Here is a 23,092-nt window from a genome sequence, read left to right as displayed (position 1 = left end):
GATGAGGCGAAAGGGATCCCGGAAAAGCCAGGGGCGGGTTTAGGAGCGGTCCGCCTCTTTTCCAAGCGGATGTGGGCGGGACCGAGGGCGGCCCCGCCCCGTTCAGGGCTGCCTCAATGCGCGTGCGCAATGGGCCACAGAGCCGCCATGCCGGAACCGCGCGGGTGGTCGCAGCTGCGGGTGAACGCGGCGTTTGCCGCGCGGTACAACCGCTACCGGGAGCGCGAGGAACTGCAGCGGCGTGAGTGCGGGGCGCATGCGCGCGGGAGCCTGCGCGCGCCGGCCGGTTGGGAAGTGGGGAGTCGAGTGGCCCCACCGGTTGACCTGGGGGGCATCCCGTCTGTGTCCCGCAGTGAAGGATCGCTACGGGGACCGGGACAGCGGCAGCGACACCAGCTCCGAGTCGGCCTCCAGCGACGAGCGCGTGGTGCGCGTCCCCGCCCCGTCCTGGACGTGCGGAGGCGTCCAAGCCCTCACCACTGCACCCCGACCCCGATGTAGACTGGGGGGGAACCCCCAACCCCAGAGCGCCCTGTGGGAGCGTACCATCCCCTGCTCCCCACCCCATGAAGGACAGACAGCGCCCCCGTTTCCCCAGGGGAGCCAAATCCCCGTTATTTTCTCTCCCCTGCCACGATCCACCTGCCCACTCTGATGTGTGGGGCGACTCTGTCCCCCAAGAACCCCCCCTTTCCTCTGTCATCCTCAAGAGTCTAGCCATTTTTTAGTGTACTTGCGCCACGTGGGGCGCCCAACTTCTCACATCAGCCCTGATCCTGGCCCCACTGTGCGGCCTGGCCCAGCCCCTCCCCGCTGTCTCGCTTGTGCCCTCAGCCCACCTGCCCCTTGTCAAGTCTTTGTCTTCCCTAGGAATTGCCTTCTCCTTGCCCCTCACTTTCCTCTACCCATATCCTGTACCTACCTGTGGCCTGCCCCTGCCCACCCCAAGAGGGCCCCTCTCCCTCCTGCTGTTTGACCACCTGCCTCTCTCCCCAGCCAGATCCACCCCCTTCCATCCTAATCCCTACGCTGAGCTCACCTGCTGGCGCCAGGGCTCTTATTATCTCCCTTCTGAAATCTATCCCCAACCCTTTTCCTGCCCTAGGAATTTGACCCCCAGCAGGAGCGGGACTTTTACAAAACGCTCTCCTTGTTGAAGAAGAAGGACCCCCGCATTTATCAGAAAGATGCCACCTTCTATAACAGAACAGGTCCGGGGCCACTCCTGTCTAAACCTCTCCTTCCTCAGGAGCAGAATCCGGGGTCCTTTCCTGACTGTGGATTCCGAGAAGTGACTTCTCTGAGCCTCTTTTCCTGTCTGTAAAGTATATCTAACGGTAGCATCTCCCCTCAGGGCTGTTTTAAGGATAGATTGGGATTTACCCAGTTTACACAATTCATCTGTTTTGACTATTGAATGAATTGCTTCACAAGTCACAAGTCCTTAGCAGAGCCTAGGTTATTACCTGGTGGTGGGGTTAATGACTTGTGTCCTTGGCACTGTTCAAGGTGGGAATTGCTGACTGAATGATTCCAACTCCACCAGGCTGGGCAGGTGGTTCAAGCATCTAATCCCAGCACTTTGGGAGGCTGAGGTTGGAGGGTCATTTGAGGCCAGGAGTTTGAGACCAGTTTGGCCAACATAGCAAGACCCCATTTCTCTCTTTTTTTTTTTTTGAAATGGAGTTTCACTCTTGTTGCCCAGGCTGGGTTGCAATGGCACGATCTCGGCTCACTGCAACCTCTGCCTCCCAGGTTCAAGCGATTCTCCCGCCTCAGCCTCCTGAGTAGCTGGAATTACAGGCACATGCCACCATGCCCAGCTAATTTTGGATTTTTAGTAGAGACAGGGTTTCTCCATGTTGGCCAGGCTGGTCTCGAACTCCCAACTTCAGGTGATCCGCCCACCCTGGCCTCCCAAAGTGCTGGGATTACAGCGTGAGTCACTGCGCCCAGCCAGCCTTTCTTTCTTTTTTCTTTTTTTTTTTTTTTGAGATGGAGTTTTGCTCTTGTTGCCCAAGCTGGAGTGCAATGGCATGATCTGGGCTCACTGCAAACTCCGCCTCCCCGGTTCAAGCAATTCTCCTGCCTCAGCCTCCTGAGTAGCTGGGATTACAGGTGCGTGCCACCACACCCAGCTATTTTTTTGTATTTTTAGTAGAAACGGGGTTTCACCATGTTAGCCAGGCTGGTCTTGAACTCCTGACCTCAGGTAATCCATCCGCCTTGGCCTCCCAAAGTGCTGGGATTACAGGCGTGAGCCACTGTGCCTGGCGGCAAGACCCCATCTCTACAAACGATTCAGAACTCAGCTGAGCATGCTGGTGTGTGCCTATAGTCCCAGGTATTTGGGAGGCTGAGGTGGGAGGATTGCTTAAGCCCATGAGTTCAAGGCTGCAGTGAGCTGTGAGCTAGGATCTTGACACTGCACTCCAGCCAGAGCAAGAGTAAGACTCCAACTCTCAAAAAAATTAATTATAATAATTAATCAGGCTGGGCGTGGTGGCTCATGCCTGTAATCCTAGCACTTTGGGAGGATCACTTGAGGTCAGGAGTTCGAGACCAGCCTGGCCAACATGGTGAAACCCCATCTCTACTAAAAATACAAAAATTAGCTGGGCGTGGTGGTGCACACCCGTAATCCCAGCTACTCAGGAGGCTGAGGCAGGGGAATCGCTTGAACCTGGGAGGCGGAGGTTGCAGTAAGCTGAGATCACGCCATGCACTGGGCAATGGATTAATACTCTGTCTCAAAAAAATAATAATAATAGCCAGGTGCGGTGGCTCACACCTGTAATCTCAGCACTTTGGGAGGCCGATGCAGGCGGATCACCTGAGGTCAGGAGTTCGAGACCAACCTGACCAACATGGAGAAACTCCATCTCTACTAAAAATATAAAAATTAGCCGGGCACGGTGGTGGGCACCTGTAATCCCAGCTTCTTGGGAGGCTGAGACATGAGAACAGCTTGAACCTGGGAGGCAGAGGTTGCAGTGAGCTGAGATCATGCCATTGCACTCTAGCCTGGGCAACAGAATGAGACTCCACCTCAAAAAAAAATAAGTAAACAAATAATAACAACAATAATAATAAAGCAGGAATTACTGACTGAGTGACCCCAACCCCACCAGATGGTGACAAGCACAATACTCTTGGACAGCTGGGAATTGGTGGATTTGGGATTTGAATCCTCTGTCTAACCTGGCCCTGCCCTGTGGGATTCTCTGCCAGGGCAAAGAAGGGGGTTGTGGGTGATGGCAGTGTCTTTTGGTGGGTTAACAGCATCGTCATCAGACAGTCAGGAGGAGCCAGCAGCCTTGGAGAAGCAGAAGAAAGTGCGGCCCATGTACCTGAAGGACTACGAGAGGAAGGTTATGTTGGAGAAGGCAGGGTATGGAGAAGGCCTACATCCCCACCCCCTGGTTCCCAGCCCTGTCAGGTCTGTGGGGGTCTTAGGGGCAGGAGAGGGAATAAAGCTGGCAACCTGGGCCGGGCATGGTGGCTCATGCCCGTAATCCCAGCACTTTGGTAGGCTGAGGCAATAGGATCTCTTGAGGACAGAAGTTTGAGACCAGCCTGGGCAACATACCTCGCCTCTACAAAAAAATTAAAAATTAGCTGGGCATGATGATGTGTACCTGTAGTCCCAGCTACTCAGGAGGCTGAGGCAGGAGGATTGAGCCCTGGAGATGGAGGCTGCAGTGAGCTATGATCAGGCCACTGCACTCCAGCCTGGGCAACAGAATAAGACCCTGTCTCAAAAAGAAAAAAGGCCGGGGATGGTGGCTCATGCCTGTAATCCCAGCACCTTGGGAGGCTGAGGCGGGTGGATCACCTGAGGTCAGGAGTTTGAGACCAGCCTGGCCATCATGGTGAAACCCCATCTCTACTAAAAATACAAAAATTAGCCAGATGTGGCAGGTGCCTCTAGTCCCAGCTACTTGGGGAGGCTGAGGCAGGAGAATCGCTTGAATCTGGAAGGTGTAGGTTGCAGTGAGCCGAGATCATGCCACCGCACTCCAGCCTGAGGGATAGAGCGAGACCCTGGCTCCAAAAAAGAAATGCTGTCACCCATGATTGGAAAAGAAAAAATAAAACTAAAAAAAAAATGCTGCAAACTCACTAGAATCGCAGATACCCCTGAGAGCAGGAGCCTCAGTGATTCCATAGCCCTCCCATCACCCGCGCCAGCTGTTGCTTAGAATAGCTGCTCTGCATGGGCGTGGGGACAGGCGGGCCCTGGAAGATACATTCTGAAGACCCCACTTTTCCTTTACAGCAAATACGTCGACGAGGAGAACTCAGACGGGGAGACTTCCAATCACAGACTCCAGGTGGGTGGGGTGAGGGCTGGGTCGGGGGGCTGAGGGGCCTGGGGCTGGCCTGAGACCTACCGCCCTCTCTGCAGGAGACCTCGTCGCAAAGTTATGTGGAAGAACAGAAACAGCTCAAGGAAAGGTGAGGCTGGGTGGGTGGGAATGGCCCAATGGAGGAAAGTTGAGGCTCGGGGGTTGGATAGGCACGGGTTCAAATTGAGCTCTGTCACTATGTGCCTCAGTTTCCTCATCAGTTAAACGGGGTTAATAACATCACAGCACTGCTCTGAGCTTGTTGAGAGGAGAGCTCAGGGCTTAGTAAATGGAGTTAATCTTGGGGCAGCCGGCCAGGTGAGGTGGCTCACGCCTGTAATCTCAGGGCTCTGGGAGGCAGAGGAGGGAGGATCACTTGAGCCCAGGAGTTCAAGATCAGCCTGGGCAACATAGTGAGACCCCAGCTCTACAAAATAAAATAAATATTGGGGCTGCAGACAGGGGCCAGTCTGCCTGTCCTGAGGCTTGTTTTCTCTCGTGGGCAGCTTCCGGGCATTTGTGGAGGACAGTGAGGACGAGGACAGTGCTGGGGAGGGCGGCTCCAGTTTGCTGCAGAAATGTGCCAAAACCAGGCAGGAGAAGGTGGGTACTGGGGCCTGACTGGACTGCTGGGGGACAGGGTGACGGGTGGCTGGGCATCTGTGAATGCTCAGTGCTAGCTTTCCCCCAGGCCCAGGAGGAGGCTGACTACATCGAGTGGCTGAAGGGACAGAAAGAGATTCGGAACCCAGATTCCCTGAAGGAACTGGTGAGTTCTCACGCATGGTCGCTGATGGAGTAGACCACGTGTTCTGCGTCCATCCAACCTGTTTACAGAAAGTAACCCTCTGAAGATGGGATATGTCCATCTCTGGGCCTCAGCTACATCTCTTTAAATGGGGATAGGCTGGGTGCCGTGGTTCACATCTGTAATCCCAGTGCTTTGGGTGGTCAAGGCAGGAGGATTGCTTGAGGCCAGGAGTTTGAGACCAGCCTGGGCAACATAGCAAAACTGCTCTACAAAAAAATGAAAAAATTAGCCAGGCATGGTGGCATGCACCTGTAGTCTCAGATACTTGGGAGGCTAAAGTGGGAGGATCTTGTGAGCCCGGGAGGTTGAGTCTGCAGTGAGCTATGATCGCACCACTGTACTCTTACCTGGATGGCAGAGTAAGACCCTGTCTCGAAATAAAAAAAAATAAAAAACCAAAATGGGGCTAATGTCACCTACTCCAGAGGCTGGCTGTGAGGTCCATGTGGTGAGCATGCCTGCCCTCCTTCCCGGTCCTCCATTGACCAGAGTCCTGTCTCCTGTCACCCCCAGACCCATCTCAAGGAATACTGGAACGACCCTGAGTTGGATGAAGGGGAGCGGTTCCTGCGGGATTACATCCTCAACAAACGCTACGAGGAGGAGGAAGAGGAGGAGGAAGATGAGGAGGAAAAGGAGGAAGAGGAGCGGTGAGCCACTGCGTCTCCCCAGGGCCTAGATTTTGGGTGCGCTTCATGAAGTATTCCCAGGCGGCACTGGCCAGGAGGCAGAGGGCACCACGTGTGTATTTTTTTCACCGATGGTGGCAGTTAGTCTTCTGCAAGGCAGAACCACAGAGTGTAGGCTCTAGAGCCAGGTGGCACTGCCTCAAATCCTGGTTCTGCTTCAAGACTTTCATGCCTCAGTTTCTGCATCTGTAAAATGAGGACAATAGCAGCGTGCACCTTGTAGGGTTCTTGTGACGATTAAATGAGTTCATACGCTTCGTACCCAGGCGTGCAGGAAAGGGGGGCTCGACCTCACTTGGCTGGCTCCCTGGCATCACCACATTTTGCCCCTCAGGGTCCCCGGCCCCCCAGTCCAGCTGGCTGTGGATGACTCCTCAGACGAGGGGGAGCTGTTTCTGAAGAAACAGGAGGACTTTGAACAGAAGTACAATTTCCGTTTCGAGGAGCCGGACTCAGCATCGGTATGTGGCTGGGGCTGGGGAGGACTCGGCCCCCAGGGTCCAGGCCCAGGGAACCCCACATCATCTCTGTGGCCCTTCTGGGCTTTTCTGCTTGCGCCTAGGTCAAGACCTACCCACGCAGCATCGCGTCCTCCGTGCGCCGTAAGGATGAGCGCAGAAAGGAGAAGAGGGAAGAGACTCGGGAGCGAAAGAAGAGGGTGAGTGTGGGGGCGGACAGCTGGGGAGGACCCCCCAGCCCTGCAGGAGAGCCCATGCCCCCTCCCTCTGCAGGAGGACCCCCAGCCCTGCAGGAGAGCCCATGCCCCCTCCCTCTGCCTGGCCTGCAGGAGAAAGCGAAGAAGCAGGAAGAGCTCAAGCAGCTGAAGAACCTGAAGAGGAAGGAGATTCTGGCCAAGCTGGAGAAGCTGCGGAAAGTAACAGGCAACGAGACGCTGGGCCTCGAGGAGGGGGACCTTGAAGACGACTTTGACCCTGCCCAGCACGACCAGCTCATGCAGGTGCGGCCCGCATCCCGGCCTAACATGACGCTGAGCTCACACAAACAAGGCTCTCACTGGCCACGGTGGCTCACGCCTGTAATCCCAGCACTTTGGGAGGCTAAGGCAGGCAGATCACCTGAGGTCAGGAGTTCGAGATCAGCCTGGCCAACATGGTGAAACCTCATCTCTACTAAAAATACAAAAATTAGCCAGGTGTGGTGGTGTATGCTTGTAATCTCAGCTACTTGGGAGGCTGAGTCAGGAGAATCACTTGAACCCGGGAGGCAGAGGTTGCAGTAAGCTGAGATCATGCCACTGCCTTCCAGCCTGGGTGACAGAGGGAGACTCTGTTTTTAAAAAAAAAAAAAAAGACCTGGCCGGGTGCGGTGGCTCACGCCTGTAATCCCAGCACTTTGGGAGGCCAAGGCAGGCGGCTCACGAGGTCAGGAGATTGAGACCATCCTGGCCAACATGGAGAATCCCCATCTCTACTAAAGATACAAAAAATTAGCCAGGGTGTAGTGGCGTGCGCCTCTAATCCTAGCTACTCGGGAGGCTGAGGTAGGGAATCGCTTGAACCCGGGAGGTGCAGGTTGTAGTGAGCCAAGATCGCGCCATTGTACTCCAGCGTGGGCTACTGGGTGAGACACTGTCTCAAAAAGAAAAAGATCTCAGCCGGGCGTGGTGGCACATGCCTGTAATCCCAGCTGTTCCGGAGGCTGAGGCAGGAGAATTGCTTGAAACCGGGAGGCAAGGGTTGCAGTGAGCCGAGATAGTGCCATTGCACTCCCGCCTGGGCAACAAGAGCGAAAGTCTGTTTCAAAAAAAAAAAAAAACACCTGGGGCGTGAGTAGTGCACCAGGTGATGGGCACCGCAGGGGTGAAGACGGGTAGGAAGGCGAAGAACTGTGGATGTGTGGAACTGAATGGCGGCCAGTACGTCACAGGGTAGAGAGCAGGGGAGTTGGCGGAGGATCCTGGACGTGCAGGTCCTCCCACCTCAAGAGATAGGTCCTGGGAGGGCTGTGCGGAGCCCTAGCTGCAGGAGTAAAGCTGCCAAGGGAGGGGGTCATTGGCGGCATCGTGGGGGGCTCAGCTCCTCTGTCTCGAGTGGGCCCCGGTAACCCCCAGCCCTGACCCTGCAGAAGTGCTTTGGGGACGAGTACTACGGGGCCGTGGAGGAGGACAAGCCACAATTTGAGGAAGAAGAAGGGCTTGAAGGTGAGATCAGCTGGGGCACTGGGCTGGGGATTGGGGACTGGGCCTGAAGCCCAAGGTCCCACCCTGGCCCCATCTGTCTGTTCTCTCTGCATCCAGACGACTGGAACTGGGACACGTGGGACGGGCCTGAGCAGGAGGGAGACTGGAGCCAGCAGGAGCTGCACTGTGAGGACCCCAACTTCAATGTAGGTGTCACGGGTTGAGGGATTCCCAGAGGCCCTGACGTAGGGCTGGTGGGATCTGACCTGTGCGTCCTGGCAGATGGACGCCGACTACGACCCCAGCCAGCCGAGGAAGAAAAAGCGCGAGGCCCCCTCGATGGGCAAGAAGAAGCGCAAGTCGCCCTTCGCCGCGGCCGTGGGGCAGGAGAAACCCGTGTTTGAACCCGGTGAGGCCCAGGTGGGCAGACCGTGGGTGGGCAGGGGGCTCCGCGGGGCCTGGCATAGCCCAGCAGCCTGGCTCTGTCTCGAGCAGGGGACAAGACATTTGAGGAGTACCTGGATGAGTATTACCGGCTGGACTACGAGGACATCATCGACGACCTGCCCTGTCGCTTCAAGTACCGCACAGTGGTGCCCTGCGACTTTGGCCTCAGCACTGAGGAGGTAGGGGCCCCGGGCGGGCAGGGACACTGCAGGGGGCACCAGGTATGCCGGAGGGGTGGAAAGCTTGCCCTGAGTCCCGATCTCTGTTGCTCAGAAATGCCACAACATGGCAGGCTGTTTCTTCATCTTGAAAATGATAATATTGGGCTGGGTGCGGTGGCTCACGCCTGTAATCGCAGCGCTTTGGGAGGCTGAAGCAGGTGGATCACCTGAGGTCGTTGAGACCAGCCTGGCCAACATGGTGAAACTCTGTCTCTACTAAAAATACAAAAAAATTAGCCAGGCATGGTGGCAGGCGCCTGTAGTCCCAGCTACTTGGGAGGCTGAGGCAGGAGAATCGCTTGAACTCAGGAGGCAGAGGTTGCAATGAGCCGAGATTGCACCACTGCACTCCAGCCTGCGTGACAGAGCACAAAAAAAAAAAAAAAAAAAAGAAATGCTAATAGTCCTAATGACAGTGCTAATAACATTACGTTGTCTCAAAGGTAATATTACTGCCTTCTACAAGGTGGGGGCTTAAAACAGTGCCTCGCCCATGGCACGCCCTGTAAATATTACTTCTTTTTTTTGAGGCATAGTGTCTCTCTGTCACCCAGGCTGGAGTGCAGTGGTGCCAATCTCCTGGGCTCAATTGATCCTCCTACCTCAGCCTCCCAAGTAGCTGGGACTACAGGCATGTGCCACCATGCCCAATTAATTTTTTTTAATTAAAAATATTTTTTGTACAGATGATATTTTACTGTGTTGTGCAGGCTGGTCTCGAACTCCCTGGGCTTAAACAAGCTTCCTGCTTTGGCCTCCCAAAGTGCTGGGATTCTGTGTGTGAGCCACCACACCCAGCCAATATTACTTTTTATTTTTGTTTATTTTTTGATTGGTTGATTGAGACAGTGTCTTGCTCTGTCGCCCAGGCTGGCATGCAGTGGTGCAAACTCGGCTCACTGCAAACTCCGCCTCCCAGGTTCAAATGATTCTCTTGCCTTAGCCTCCCGAGTAGCTGGAACTACAGGCATGTGCCATCATGCCCAATTAATTTTTGTAGTTTTAGTAGAGATGAGTTTTACCATATTGGCCAGGCTGATCCCAAATTCCTGGCCTCATGTGATCTGCCTGCCTCAGCCTCCCAAAGTGCTGGGATTACAGGTGTGAGCCACCAGGCCCAGCCAATATTACTTTTATTCCTGTCAGTATGTATCAGCAGCAGTCTGGCTGGTAAGACTTGGTAGCAGGGCTGGTCATGCTGGCTCACACCTGTAATCCCAGTACTCTGGGAGGCTGAAGCGGGTGGATCACTTGAGCCCAGTAGTTCTGAGACTAACCTGGGCAACATAGGGAGATCTAGTCCTAGCTACTTGGGAGGCTGAGGCAGGAGGATTGCTTGAGTGCAGGAGGTTGAGGCTGCTGTGAGCCTGCCACTGCACTCCAGCCTGGGTGACATAGTGATACCCTGTCTCAGCAAAAGACTTGGTGTCCTCTGGAACCAGGGGGCCTAGGTGGGTTCAAGCCCTGGCTTGGCTGCTCACCAGCTATGTCTTTGGACAAATGATTCCCCGATCTGTGCCTCAACTCCCCATCTGTAAAATGAGACAATAATTGATAGCACCCCAACTTTGGTGACTATGGAAGGAACAGAAATGAGACCAAAGTGTGTGGCACCTGGCAGGCTGTGGGTACCTACTATGCCTGATTGATGACGGCTGAAGGTGCATGACTGTTTTCATGGTCAGTAAAAATAGCCAGTGTGTACTGAGCTTATACCATCGGCATTCACTCACTTCCTCTTTCTGATGGCCTTCCAGTAGGTTTGGAAACAGGCCTGGAGGCTGGGAATGACAGCTTCATATGTAATTAGGAAGCCTGGTGGTTGGCAGCGACCCCTGCCCGTTCTGAGGCTTTGGGGATGGCCGGGTATGGGTGACAGCTCAAGGGCCCTGGGGCTCAAACTGGAATCAATTCAGCCAACTTCCCAGCCATGTGGCCTAGGGCAAGCATCCGTTCTCTGAGCCTTGGTTACCCCATCTGCTGACCTCTACAAAAATCATTGGCCTCTATAGAGATCAGCTGTCTCTGGCCATGACGGCAACCCTGCTGGGTGGTAGCGGCATTACCGTTTTGACTAATGACGTGACTTAGGCTCAGGGAAGGCCCCGCCTGGGCAATAGCACAGCAGGTCCCCACTCCCTTCCCATGCAGATCCTCGCTGCTGACGATAAGGAGCTGAACCGGTGGTGCTCCCTGAAGAAGACCTGCATGTACAGGTGATGGGGTGGGGCGGGGCCACGTGCGCAGGGGGCAGGGCGGAGCCAGGTGCGCTGCGGGCAGGGCGGGCAGCCCCGGGCACTTCCCAGAGCACCCAACACAGGGGCATCTGACTGCAGGTCAGAGCAGGAGGAGCTGCGGGACAAGCGGGCGTACAGCCAGAAGGCCCAGAACTCATGGAAAAAGCGGCAGGTCTTCAAGTCACTCTGCCGAGAAGAGTAAGCAGTGCTGGCTGGGGAAGTGTGGGTGGGGAGCCTGTCAGGCCCAGGCTTGAGTCTTGACTCTGTCAGCCTCTTGTTGCATGACTTTGGGAATGCAGCGCCGCCCCCCGCTCTGAGACCTGGGTTCGAATCCTACATGGGCACCAACGTTGTGTGACCTTGGGCAAGTCGCTACCCCTCTCTGGGCCTCTTTCTCATAAGATGGAGATAGAGACGGTTCTGCCTTATCAGGTTGCTGAGGATGAAATGAGTTAATTCTCGTAAAGTGATTAAGATATGGTAAATGCCCCATAGGTTTTAGCTGTTATTAGGATTGCTTTCACCCAGTCTAGAAGGCAGGGGTGATAGAAGCACACAGTTTATTTAAAGCTAAAATGAGGCCAGGTGTGTGCTCCAACCTATAATCCCAGCACTTTGGGAGACTCAAGCGAGAAGATCGCTTGAGCCCAGGAGTTGGAGGTTGCAGTGAGCTATGGTAATGCCACTGCACTCCAGCCTGGGCGACAGAGCAAGATCCTGTCTCTAAGGAAAAAAAAGCTAAAATGAGTTAATTGATGTGACTAGCTTAGGGCAGGCCCAGGCACAAATACCAGAATCCTCAGTCTCACAATCTAGCCTTTGGGTTCCATAGAAAAGCTCTGGCTTTGGCCTGAGACCCAGGTCTGAATCCCAGGCAGGCCCTCGGTCGCTGTGCAGCCGCTTCACTATGTCCCTCCTTTCCCCGCCTGTAAAATGGGGCATGCATGCTCAGGAATGGGCCTGATCTTGACAGGCCTGGGCTGAGCCCTGACTTTTCTCCCTCAGGGCAGAGACACCCGCGGAAGCCACAGGGAAGCCACAGAGAGACGAAGCCGGCCCACAGAGGCAGCTGCCAGCCCTTGATGGGGCTGGCGGGAAGCGGCCCCGGCCGGAGAGTCCCCCAGCACAAGAGGAAGCCCCTGTATCACCCCACAAGAAGCCAGCCCCCCAGAGGCGGAGGAGGGCCAAGAAGGCACGGCTGCTGGGCCCCACTGTGATGCTTGGTGGACGCGAGTTCAGCCGCCAGAGACTGCAGGCCTTTGGCCTCAACCCCAAACGGCTGCACTTCCGCCAGCTGGGCCGGCAGCGGAGGAAACAACAGGGGCCCAAGAACAGCTCCTGAGCAGCAGGGAGCAGGCAGGGGCCTCAGGCTCCTCCCCTCAAATCAAGCCCTGGACAGGTCTCGCACCCACAAGTACTATCTGCTGCAGAGAACCTCTCATCTGTGGCCAGGCACGCCTGTAATCCCAGCACTTCGGGAGGCCGAGGTGAAAGGATCACTTGAGCCCAGGAATTGGAGACCAGTGTGGGCAACTTAGTGAGACTCCATCTCTACAAAATGTGGTGACACATTCCTGTAGTCCCCGCTACTCAGGAGGCTGGGGAACGAAGATCACTTAAGGCCATGAGTTTGAGGCTACAGTGAGCTATGATTGCACCACTGCACTCCAGCCCGGGCAACAAAGCAAGACCCTGTCTCTTGGGGGGAAAAAAAAAAAAAAAAAAAAAAAATTAAAAAACACGTGTAGCTGCGGGTAAGGAAGTTGTCCCATTTTATGGATGTGGAAACTGAGGCTGACTTAAACTTCCCGTGACTTGGAACTCTCACCTCGAAGACACCTCCCAGACCCCACATCCCCTCAGAACGCTGCGCTCAGCCATACCCATGATCAAGTCACACAGCTTTATTGGCCCCCAGCAGCCACAGTTCTCCCCAAGGGGGCTTTGGGACAGGGAGGGCCCGGGCGTCCAGTGCAAACTACAGTACGTGAGTCAGGCCCTGAGGGGGGTGCCCGGGGTCCTCCCTCCCTACCCTGCCAGGAGGGCCCCGCTGGTGGGAGACAGGTGCATGGGCTCTGTCCCTGGCTGAATGGCCCCAGACTGGTTGCAGCTGGGCTTGAGGGGCTGAGAACAGGAAGTACCATCACTGCCAGAGCTCAAGATCCCACACCCGACATGACATAAATAAAAAAATAAATAGTGTTGCATCTTTCCCCTCATCCCCTCCCTTTATAAAAACACAAAGTCCTCAGAGCTGGGACGTTTGGCCCTGAGGAGCCGCCCTGTGCGAGGGAGCCGGAGTGTGGGCTGGGAGAGCTGGGAGCAGAGGTCGTCCAGGCTGTGGTCCTGAGCATGGCCCTCGGCCAGGGTGAACATGGGGTACCGCTCCGTGGCTGAGGAGGAGCTGAGGACCTGGTGAGAGGAGGGAGACAGGCTCAGCCACAAACAGAGCCAAGCCATATTCCGTAGCCCAGGTTTATTTAGCAGGTGCTTCTCAGGACCACCTCTCCAGGACAGAGCAGCGGATCAGCACCTTCCATCCCCTGGCCACAGTGATTGGCTCAGCCATGAGCATGTGACCCAGCTCAGCCAAAGACTGACAGTCCTGGGATTTTTGCTGCAAAACCCACGTTCTCCTTCCAGTGACCACAGGGTGGGGTGCCCAGAATGGCTGGTGGCCATCTCTTGCCCCCATAAGGGTAGAGCCCTGTTTGGACAGCAGGGCCAAGAGATAGGGAGGGTTCCCACCACTTGAGCTCCTGGATACAGCTGCCTCCAAGGGGTGATGCCTTGACATAACAGTTGGCTTTGGCATTCCCACCTTTTCAGGGGTGGACATTCTTCACATTTCCCAGGTTAGGACCCCTAGCCCGGAAGCAGCACCCCAGCTCTGCTGGACTTGAGGCCTCTGTTCCTCTTTCACCCCTAGCCCTGCCCGACCACCCCCCTCACGCCACTCCAGCTTTCCTCTTGCTCACCCTGGTCAGCTCTGAGCAGAGTGTCTCAAACTCCTTCCTGTCTCCAGCATAGAAGCCCACAGTACAGCTTGGGTCCATCTTGGCAAAGGCCATCTTGCGGGGCGAGGTGCAGTGGAAGGACTGGGGCAGACAGATGAGGGAGGCTCAGAGGCCTGGCTGCCCACCCGTCACAGCCCCAACACACACTGGGGCTCCCACTCACCTCCAGGGGGAAGTTGGCCTGGCTGACATCCACAGTGGGCTGGCAGTAGTGAGGGTCCAGGTACAGCAGGAAGTCATCTGCAGGGGGTACAGGTGTGAGTAGGGGTGCGGTGGGGGGTGGGGGGAGTGAGGAGGGGGTGGGCCTACCTTGGTAGCCAATGAAGTACAGTGAGTGTCGCGGTTTCCCGCCCATGATGCCCAGGCACAGCTCGCAACGCAGGAGTTCCTGCAGGGAGGAGGGTAGGCAGGTGCTGTCAGGCAGCCACTCAACAAACGCTTGGCAAACACCTCCTCTGTGAGAACCCAGCCTCTGGAGGGCAGCAGTGATCAAGACCACAAAACCCTTGCCCTCAGGAGCTGACATCCTAGTGTGAGTAGTGTGAGAGACTAACAAGGAAGATGATTACATAAATTTTTTTTTTTTTTTTTTTTTTTTTGAGATGGAGTCTCACTCTGTCACCCAGACTGGAGTGCAGTGGCCCAATTGGCTCACTGCAACCTCCGCCTCCTAAGTTCAAGCGATTCTCCTGCCTCAGCTTCTCGAGTAGCTGGGATTACAGGCACCTGCCACCATGCCCGGGTTAATTTTTTGTATTTTTAGTAAAAACGGCTGATCTGGAACTCCTCCTAACCTCGGGTGATCTGCCCGTCTCGGCCTCCCAAAGTGCTGGGATTACAGGCTGGAGTGCAGTAGCACGATCTTGGTTCACCGAAACCTCCACCTCCTGGGTTCAAGCAGTTCTCCTGCCTCAGCCTCCCGAGTAGCTGGGATTACAGGCGCCCACCACCACACCCAGCTAATTTTTGTATTTTTAGTAGAGACGAGGTTTCACCATGTTGGCCAGACTGGTCTTGGACTCCTGACCTCAGGTGATCCACCTGCCTCTGCCTCCCAAAGTGCTGGGATTACAGGCGTGGGCCACCACGCCCAGCCAATTACATGATTTATCTCATGTGTTAGAGGTGATAACTATATGGAAAAGAATAAAAGAGGGAAGGGAGCCTTGTGATTTTAAGTAAGGAGGTCAAACATTACAGCTCTTTTAGAATTTGTCTCAGGTTTTCTGGTTCTCACTGGAAAACCCCCCACGCAAAAAATATTTTAAAACAGGAGCCAAGCAGTGGCTCATGTCTGTAATCTCAGTACTTTGGGAGGCCGAAGCAGGAGGATCACAAGGTCAGGAGATCGAGACCATCTTGATTAACACAACGAAACCCCATCTCTACTAAAAATACAAAAATTAGCCAGGAATGGTGGCAGACGCCTGTAGTCCCAGCTACTCGGGAGGCTAAGGCAGGAGAATGGCGTGAACCCAGGAGGTGGAGCTTGCAGTGAGCCAAGATCGCGCCACTGCACTCCAGCCTGAGTGACAGAGCGAGACTCCGTCTCAAAAAAAAAAAACAAAAGGAGCCACATGCATCACTGCTCAAAGAGCGCTCCAAGCAGCAGGGGCAGCAAGTGCAAAGGCCCTGAGGTGGGAGTGTCTGAAATAGGTGAGGAGGCCCCTGTGGCTGCAGCAGAGTGTGGGAGGAGGATATGCGGTCAAGGCAGGGGATGACTTCAAGAAGGTGGTGCGGTCAAATAGTGCCGGGCTCTGTGGGCCACTGGGAAAACTGGCTTTTATTTGGATGCAAATACATAGGGGACTTTCCAGCCTCAGGGTCTCTGTCTTGCTGTTCCTTTTGCCTGGAGCACTTCTCCTCTGGCTCCTCATTTGCCTGGTGGCTGCAGAGGGGCTTTTCTAGGCTCTGCTGCTACCCTCATCTACCCTTCATTGGGTTACTGTTTTTTTAAATTTGTGTAGAGGCTGGGTGCAGTGGCTCATGCCTGTAATCCCAACACTTTGGGAGACCAAGGTGGGTGGATCACCTGAGGTCAGGAGTTCGAGACCAGCCTGGCCAACATGCGGAAACCCCATCTCTGCTAAAAATACAAAAATTAGCCAGGCATGGTGGCATACACCTGTAATCCCAGCTACTTGGGTGGTTGAGGCAGGAAATTTGCTTGAACCTGGGAAGCGGAGGTTGCAGTGAGCCAAGACGGTGCCACTGCACTCCAGCATGGGCGAGAGAGTGAGACTCTGTTTTCAAAAAATATTGTGTAGAGATGGGGGTCTCACTATGTTGCCCAGGCTGGTCTCAAATGATCCTCCTGCCTCGGCCTCCCAAAGTGCTGGGATTACAGGCCTGGGCCACTGTGCCTGTCTTCATTCCAAGCAGTGATGCTACTTTGGTTACACAGCCACTGCTGAGCATCCTCCCATCAGAAGGTCTGCTCCCAGCGGGCACACTCAGAATTCCTGCCTGTTCTGTTCCCCTCTGAATCCCCAGCAGTCGGGACAGTGGGGAGCACACATAGCAGGTACTGCATAGTATAAAAAAAGAAGGGAAGGGCCGGGTGTGGTGGCTCACACCTGTAATCCCAGCACTTTGGGAGGCTGAGGTGGGTGGATCACCTGAAGTCAGGAGTTCGAGAACCAGCCTGGCCAACGTGGTGAAACCCCGTCTCTACTAAAAATACAAAAGTTAGCCGGGCGTGGTGGCACGTGCCTGTAGTCCCAGCTACCTGGGAGACTGAGGCAGAAGAATTGCTTGAACTCGGGAGGCGGAGGTTGCAATGAGCCAAGACTGTGCCACTGCACTCCAGCCTGGGCGAAAGAGCAAGACTCTGTCTCAAAAAAAAGGGATGGCCCGTGCAGTGGCTCACGCCTGTAATCCCAGCACTTTGGGAGGCCAAGGAGGGCAGATGACCTGAGGTCAGGAGTTCAAGATCAGCCTGACCAAAATGGTAAAACCGTGTCTCTACTATAAAGTACAAAATTAGGTGGGCGTGGTGGCGCATGCCTGTAATCCTAACTACTTGGGAGGCTGAGGCAAGAGAATCGCTTGAACCCAGGAGGCAGAGGTTGCAGTGAGCTGAGATCACATTATTGAACTCCAGCCTGGGCAACAAGAGCGAAACACCATCTCAAAAAAAAAAAAAGGGATGAGGGCTGCATAATCAGCAGCCCTAACCCAAACTGAACAAGTCTGGAGGGCTCCCAGGTGGAGGCGTCCTAGAATTCAGCTGAACCTACCTTCACGCAGGGCACATACACGGGGTTGAGAGTCTCGCCACCCAGTCGCACGGGCACCAGGATGACCACAGACTTCCACTCGGCTGTGGGGTCTGGCCTGGCCACCAGGCGTGCCACATCCGCCTTGTACACTGGAGGGACGGGACAGCAGCAGGTCACCTTCTTGCCACCCTTCAAGCCCCAGCATGGCCCTCTAACCCCAGGGGCTCAACCTCAACCTTGCAATTTCTCAGAGGGCAACACTGTCATCACTAACCAAAATCATCATTCTAGTGCCCCCCAAACACCCCCAGAAAATCCCAGGACCTCCAGGCAGGTGTGGACATCCCCATTTTACAGAGTGGGCAACCGAGGCCCTGCGATGTAGACCAAAAGTATATACAGCAGGGAGAGGTAGACACTGTTCTCTCAAGCTCCTCCCCAGCCCCATGCCTGACAGGTCCTCAGTGACTCCATGCCTCGGTTTGCCAATACAGAAACTGGAGCACTGGGCACTCGGCCCCTAAACCAAACATCCTGGTGTGTCCCTCCTCCTCCAGTCCCCTTTACTTGGGCCCATTCTCCTGCCCCCTGCCTTGCAGCTATGTAAGCCCATTTCATGCTCCCACAGAAGTAGATTAGACCCATTTTGGAGATACGGTTCTCTGAAAATCGAATCTTTTCCCAAACACCTACAATTTTGCATAAAAAATTTACAGAGGTGGCCGGGCACGGTGGCTCACGCTTGTAATCCCAGCACTTTGGGAGGCCGAGGGGAGCGGATCACGAGGTCAGGAGATCGAGACCATCCTGGCAAACACAGTGAAACCCCGACTCTACTAAAAATACAAAAAAAAAAATTAGCTGGGCATGGTGGCACGTGGCTGTAGTCCCAGCTACTTGGGAGGCTAAGGCAAGAGAATCACTTGAACTCGGGAGGCGGAGGTTGCAGTGAGCCAAGATTGTGCCACTGCACTCCAGCCTGGGTGACAGAGTAAGACTCTGTCTCAAAAAAAAAAAAAAAAAATTACAGGGGCTGGGCACAGTGGCTCAAGCTTAGCTTGTAATCCCAGCACTTTGGGAGGCCAAGGTGGGTGGATCACCTGAGGTCAGGAGTTCAAGACCCGCCTTGTCAAAATGGTGAAACCCTGTCTCTACTAAAAATAGAAAAATTAGCCTGGTATGGTGGTGTGTGCCTGTAATCCCAGCTACTTGGGAGGCTGAGGCAGGAGAATCGCTTGAACCCGGGAGGCGGAGGTTGCAGTGAGCCGAGATCGTGCCACTTCACTGAAGCCTGGGTGACAGAGTGACCTGACCTCAGGTGATCCACCCACTTTGGCCTCCCAAAGTGCTGGGAGTACAGGCGTGAGCCACTGCGCCTGGCCTCTTTTTTTTTTTTATTTATTTTTCGACAGGATCCTACTCTGTCACCCAGGCTGGAGTGTAACGGCATAATCACAGCTCACTGTAACCTCGAACTCCCGGGCTCAAGCAATCCTCCCACCTCAGCCTCCTGAGTAGCTGGGACTACAGTATGTGCCACCACACCTGGCCTTATGTCTCTATTCTATCACTCGAGGAGAAGCCCCTGAAGTTTCTTGTTCCAGAGGGAGAGACAGAGAAGAGGGACTATCTCCCACTGCACGGGCCTTGCATCCTTCCCCAGTGTCCCTCTGCCCCACAACTTGTTCCAGCGTCTGAGGAAGATGCATTCTAAGAATCGGGTGAGGCAGAGTCTGGCTCAGGGTGGGACCCCTGTGATCTTGGCTCCCAGCCCCTTACCTGTGCAGTCCTGAGAAACGTACACCACCAGGCGGGTGACCTCGGAGCAGCTCTCCACGGCTTTCCTGGGGGCAGGAGGGAAGGCCTGAGTGCCTGCAGGTACCCAGCAACTCCCGTGATCCCTGCAGCGGCCCTCACCTGAGGATGTGTGCCACCAGCGATGGCCCATACCAGTCACCTGCCTTCTTGCCTGAGCTCTGCCCAAGCTCCACCAGCCGGTGTAGGCCAAAGGGGGCCCGGGGGTGGTCGGCGAACCAGGACACAATCTGCCGGTGCCGGCGTTCCTGCTCCAACTCAGGGGCACCCTGGGCCCAGCGTGGGGGTATCCAGCGGGCAGGCCCATGGTACCGGCTGGGAGAGGCTGACCCTGACAGCTCAGGGGGGCCCAGGCCCGTGCCCTCGGACCATGTCCAGTCTGGTGGAATGGAGCACATAGTCAAACAGTGCTAGTGTGTGTGGGGCAGAGGTCCCATCTACACATGCACCGCACACAATGCGAATGCTCCTGAACCCCGTAATTCAACAGAATTTACATATTCCTGAAACGTATACTTATCCTTCTTTATTTATTTACTTTTTGTTACTTAAAGACAGGATCTCAGCCAGACGTGGTGTCTCATGCCTGTAATCCCAGCACTTTGGGAGGCCAAGGCAGGCGGATCACTTGAGGCCTGGAGTTCGAGACCAGCCTGGCCAACATGGTGAAACCCCCTCTCTAATAAAAAAAATATACAAAAAGTAGCCAAGTGTGGTGGCGGGCACCTGTAATCCCAGCTACTCAGGAGGCTGAGGCAAGAGAATCACTTGAACCTGGGAGGCAGAGGTTGCGGTGAGCCAAGATCTCTCCACTGCACTTCAGCCAGGATGATAGAGGAAGACTCAGTCTCAAAAAATAATAATAATAATAAATAAAATAAATAAATAAAGACAGGATCTCACTGTCATCCAGACTGGAGTGCAGTGGCACAATCACGTCTCACTACAGCCTCTAAATCCTGCGCTCAACAGATTCTCCTGCCTCAGCCTCCTGAGTAGTTGGGATCACAGGCACATGCCACCACACTCAGCTAATTTTTAAAATTTTTTTGTAGAGACAGGAGCCTTGTCATGTGGCCTAGGCTGGTGTCGAACGCCTGTGCTCAGGCGATCCTCCTGCCTCAGCCTCCTAATGTGCTGGGATTACAGGCATGAGCCACCACACTCGACCTGTTATTGTTGGAGTCTCATTCTGTCACTCGGGTTGGAGTGCAGTGGCAGGATCATAGTTCACTGCAGCCTTGAACACCTGGGCACAAGCAATCTTCCCACCTCAGCCTCCCAGGTAGCTGGGATTACAAGCATGCACCACAGTGCCCAGCCAAAACTCTTTTTTTTTTTTGAGACTGAGTCTCGCTCTGCCACCCAGGCTGGAGTGCAGTGGCACGGATCTCGGCTCACTGCAACCTCCGCCTCCCCGGTTCAAGCAGTTCTCTGCTTTAGCTTCCCAAATTATAGGTGCCCGCCACCACACCCAGCTAATTTTTGTATTTTTAGTAGAGATGGGGTTTCACCATCTTGGCCAGGCTGGTCTTGAACTCCTGACTCATGATCCACCAGCCTCAGCCTCCCAAAGTGCTGGGATTACAGGCATGAGCCACCGTTTCCACCAACCCCAGCTGAAACTCTTATAAACAACTCTCATCTCTCCAAAATTTACTTGACACACAATTCTAACGTGACTTTGAAGTCTTAGTTTGCAAGTAATTCTAATACTGCTGATATGGCAGTTGACCCTGTACTCCTAGTGCACCCCTTCCCCGCCATGGCTCACCTCTGGGCAGGAAATGCAGCAGCAGGCCCTGTGCCAGCATCATCTGGCCGCTACGTAACATGCACCCCCAGCCACAGTCTGAGGTCAGGCAGCCCCCAGGAAGGGGCGGGAAGTCCCGGCGGTATGTGAGCCACAGGCGGGACACAAAGTCCCGCTGGAAACGCTGTATGTCACCTACAAGAGTGGGTCTGTCAGCTGCCACCAGGGACACTCGGGCGGGCGTGGGGAGGCCTCCCCCAACCCTGGTCCCAACCACCAGCTCACCCTCGCCCTCGAAACGGTAGCGGCGACCACAGAGGTGGATGCTGGAGATCTTGCTAAAGCTGGTCCGGCTTTTAACCACCCAACCTGGGGAGACGTAGGGGCAGCGCCCAGCGAGATGAAGCACTTGCATGACAGCAACAGCGCTTCCATTCCCCCATCTGTGAAATGGGCACGATCCTAGTTCCTATCTCCGGGGTAGCTCTGGGGATTCCGTGCAATAGCCCTCTAAGTCGGAGGTGGGGCCCCCAGTGACAGCTACAGGAGTGTCCACCATCAATTCAGGATGAAGGAAGGCAGTTCTGATTATTGTACCCATTTTACAGAGAGGGGCAAAAACGGAGGCGCCAGGAAGCAAAGGATCTTGCTCAAGGTCACACAGGGGAATGGGCGGAGCTTGAAAACACTGTCTATTGGACCTGCCACAGGTCCACCCTGGGCCGGGCAGGGAGGGGACCCACAGGTGACTCAGGACGGGAACAAGGGTGGGATAACTGGCAGGACCGGGGTCTGGTTTTCCTCAACGGCCCCCGACACCCCCCACGATCTCTGGGCCCCCTCCTCACCGTACTTGACGTTGTTCCAGGCTGTCAGGAACTTGGCCTTGAACTTGTCCACTTCGTCCGGTTCACTCGGGCCAGCCCCGGGAGAGCCAAGAGCGGGGCCGCTGGCTCCGGAAGGCCCCAGGCCGTTGGGGTCTGGGCCTCTGGGACCCCGCGGCCTGCGGACCTCGGGCCGGCGGCGCGCGTCCTCCGGGCTGCTGCTCCGGTACTGCGCGGCGGCCGGCGACACTGAGTTCATGGACGCGCCGGGAGGGCGGACCGAGGGCCCGGGTGGGGGGCTGCGGCCGCTGCCCCCCAAGGGCGACCCGCAGCCGGTTCACGGGGCCCGGGGAAGGCGCTACTCGGCCCCCGTCCCCAGGGTCCCGGGCCCGGCAACAGCCGCCGCCGCTGCTACCGTACCCATCGCCATCTTAGCGGGCCAGGACCCCGGATGACGGTGGGCGTGGCCAAGCCAGACGCCCCGCCCCGCCCCGCCCCAGCTGCCTTTCCTACCCCGATCCCGGGTCGCCAGGCGGGGACCTCAAACCCCGACACCTCCCCGCGGCCTCCCCACGCCCTCCTTATCACACCGCCAGGAGCGCGACAGCCCCTTCAGGCCCTTATCGGAGGCAGCAGAGCTGGGGAACCCCCGCCCCTGGCCCCGCCCCTAGTCCTGCCCGCCAGGGCCCAGGACTGACCTCCTGGCAGGCGCCCAGGTGAGACTGACTGCGCACCTGCCGCACCCGCCCCGCTACCCGAGCGCACCTGCGCGGGCTGCCGACCCAGAACCCGCCCTGGCCTGGGACCAAATCGACTAGTGTGACCTCCGGGGCAAGCCACGCCTCTCTGTGCCTCAGTTTCCTCGTGTGCAAAATAGGGCTGGAATACACGCAACAACATAGATGAATCTTCATGAGAATTATGCTCAGGGAAAAAAAATCCGGGGGTAGGCAGGCGCGGGAGGGAGGGGTGAATAAAGTGCTCCAGGAAAGTTTTTTTCAGTGTTTGTTTTGTCGAGACAGGATCTGGCTCTGTTGTCCAGACTGGAGTGCAGTGGCGCTTTCATAGCTCACTGCAGCCTCCAACTCTGATCATCCAACCTCAGCCTCCAGAGTAGCGGGGACGGCAGACAGGAGCCACCATGCCTGGTTAATTTTTTAAATTTTATTTGTAGATACGGGGTCTCACTATGTTGTCTAGGCTGGTCTCAAACTCCTGGCTTCATGAGATCCTCCCGCCTTAGCCTCCCAAATGCTGGGATTACGGGCGTAAGCCACCACCTCAGGCAGGAAGAAATTTGTTGGAGCTGCAGATAAATTCAGAATCTTGACTGTAATAGTGGCTTCACAGGTGTGAAAACTCATCAGATTGTACGCTTAAAATTTGCATGGTTTTGTATATGTCTATTATACCTCAATAAGGCTGAAAAAAAAACCCTTTGTTTTAAAAAGTAATCAATTAACTTTTTATAGAGACAAGTTCTCTCTATGTTGCCCAGGCTGGCCTGAAACTCCTTAGCTCAAGTGATCCTCCTGCCTCAGCCTCCCAAGTAGCTGAGACTACAGGAA

The 23,092-nt window shown here is 55.3% G+C and overlaps 2 protein-coding genes and 1 non-coding gene across 5 annotated transcripts; 2 read left to right on the top strand and 1 right to left on the bottom strand.

The window, feature by feature from the left end:
* The first annotated feature begins 69 nt into the window (after window positions 1–69).
* On the top strand, window positions 70–13,106 carry KRI1 (KRI1 homolog). 2 transcript variants are annotated; one of them, XM_054463891.2, is made up of 19 exons: window positions 70–241; window positions 354–427; window positions 1,106–1,211; window positions 3,283–3,391; window positions 4,280–4,334; window positions 4,409–4,458; window positions 4,856–4,952; window positions 5,041–5,118; window positions 5,674–5,810; window positions 6,184–6,310; window positions 6,412–6,507; window positions 6,637–6,807; window positions 7,935–8,010; window positions 8,107–8,195; window positions 8,272–8,398; window positions 8,485–8,615; window positions 10,809–10,873; window positions 10,994–11,092; window positions 11,900–13,106. In XM_054463891.2, exons 1-19 carry the CDS (start codon window positions 70–72, stop codon window positions 12,234–12,236), a joined length of 2,196 nt encoding a protein of 731 aa, XP_054319866.2. In that variant the 3' UTR covers window positions 12,237–13,106. The 2 variants fall into 2 exon arrangements, with proteins under 2 accessions (XP_054319866.2, XP_063514049.1); XM_063657979.1 differs by lacking the exons at window positions 70–241; window positions 354–427 and having other exon boundaries at window positions 1,106–1,710; window positions 2,988–3,391; window positions 11,900–12,649.
* On the bottom strand, window positions 12,784–21,989 carry ATG4D (autophagy related 4D cysteine peptidase). Of its 2 annotated transcripts, none has more exons than XM_054463893.2 (10): window positions 21,549–21,989; window positions 20,986–21,069; window positions 20,722–20,895; window positions 19,050–19,326; window positions 18,912–18,976; window positions 17,151–17,281; window positions 14,221–14,299; window positions 14,075–14,151; window positions 13,873–13,992; window positions 12,784–13,306 (listed from the first exon to the last, which is right to left on the bottom strand). In XM_054463893.2, the coding sequence occupies exons 1-10, from the start codon at window positions 21,781–21,783 to the stop codon at window positions 13,124–13,126; spliced, it is 1,425 nt and encodes a 474-aa protein (XP_054319868.1). In that variant the 5' UTR covers window positions 21,784–21,989; the 3' UTR covers window positions 12,784–13,123. The 2 variants fall into 2 exon arrangements, with proteins under 2 accessions (XP_054319868.1, XP_063514050.1); XM_063657980.1 differs by having other exon boundaries at window positions 20,986–21,143; window positions 21,549–21,685.
* On the top strand, window positions 15,101–15,160 carry LOC129021282 (U7 small nuclear RNA). Its single transcript, XR_008496009.1, has one exon. It is a non-coding gene; the product is annotated as a U7 small nuclear RNA (small nuclear RNA).
* Window positions 21,990–23,092: the final 1,103 nt, after the last annotated feature.

Source organism: Pongo pygmaeus, chromosome 20, assembly GCF_028885625.2.
Source record: "Pongo pygmaeus isolate AG05252 chromosome 20, NHGRI_mPonPyg2-v2.0_pri, whole genome shotgun sequence".
In the NCBI taxonomy this organism is placed as follows: Eukaryota; Metazoa; Chordata; class Mammalia; order Primates; family Hominidae; genus Pongo; species Pongo pygmaeus.
Note: the sequence above shows the minus strand (reverse complement) of the source record. Positions and strands in the feature narration are given on the sequence as shown.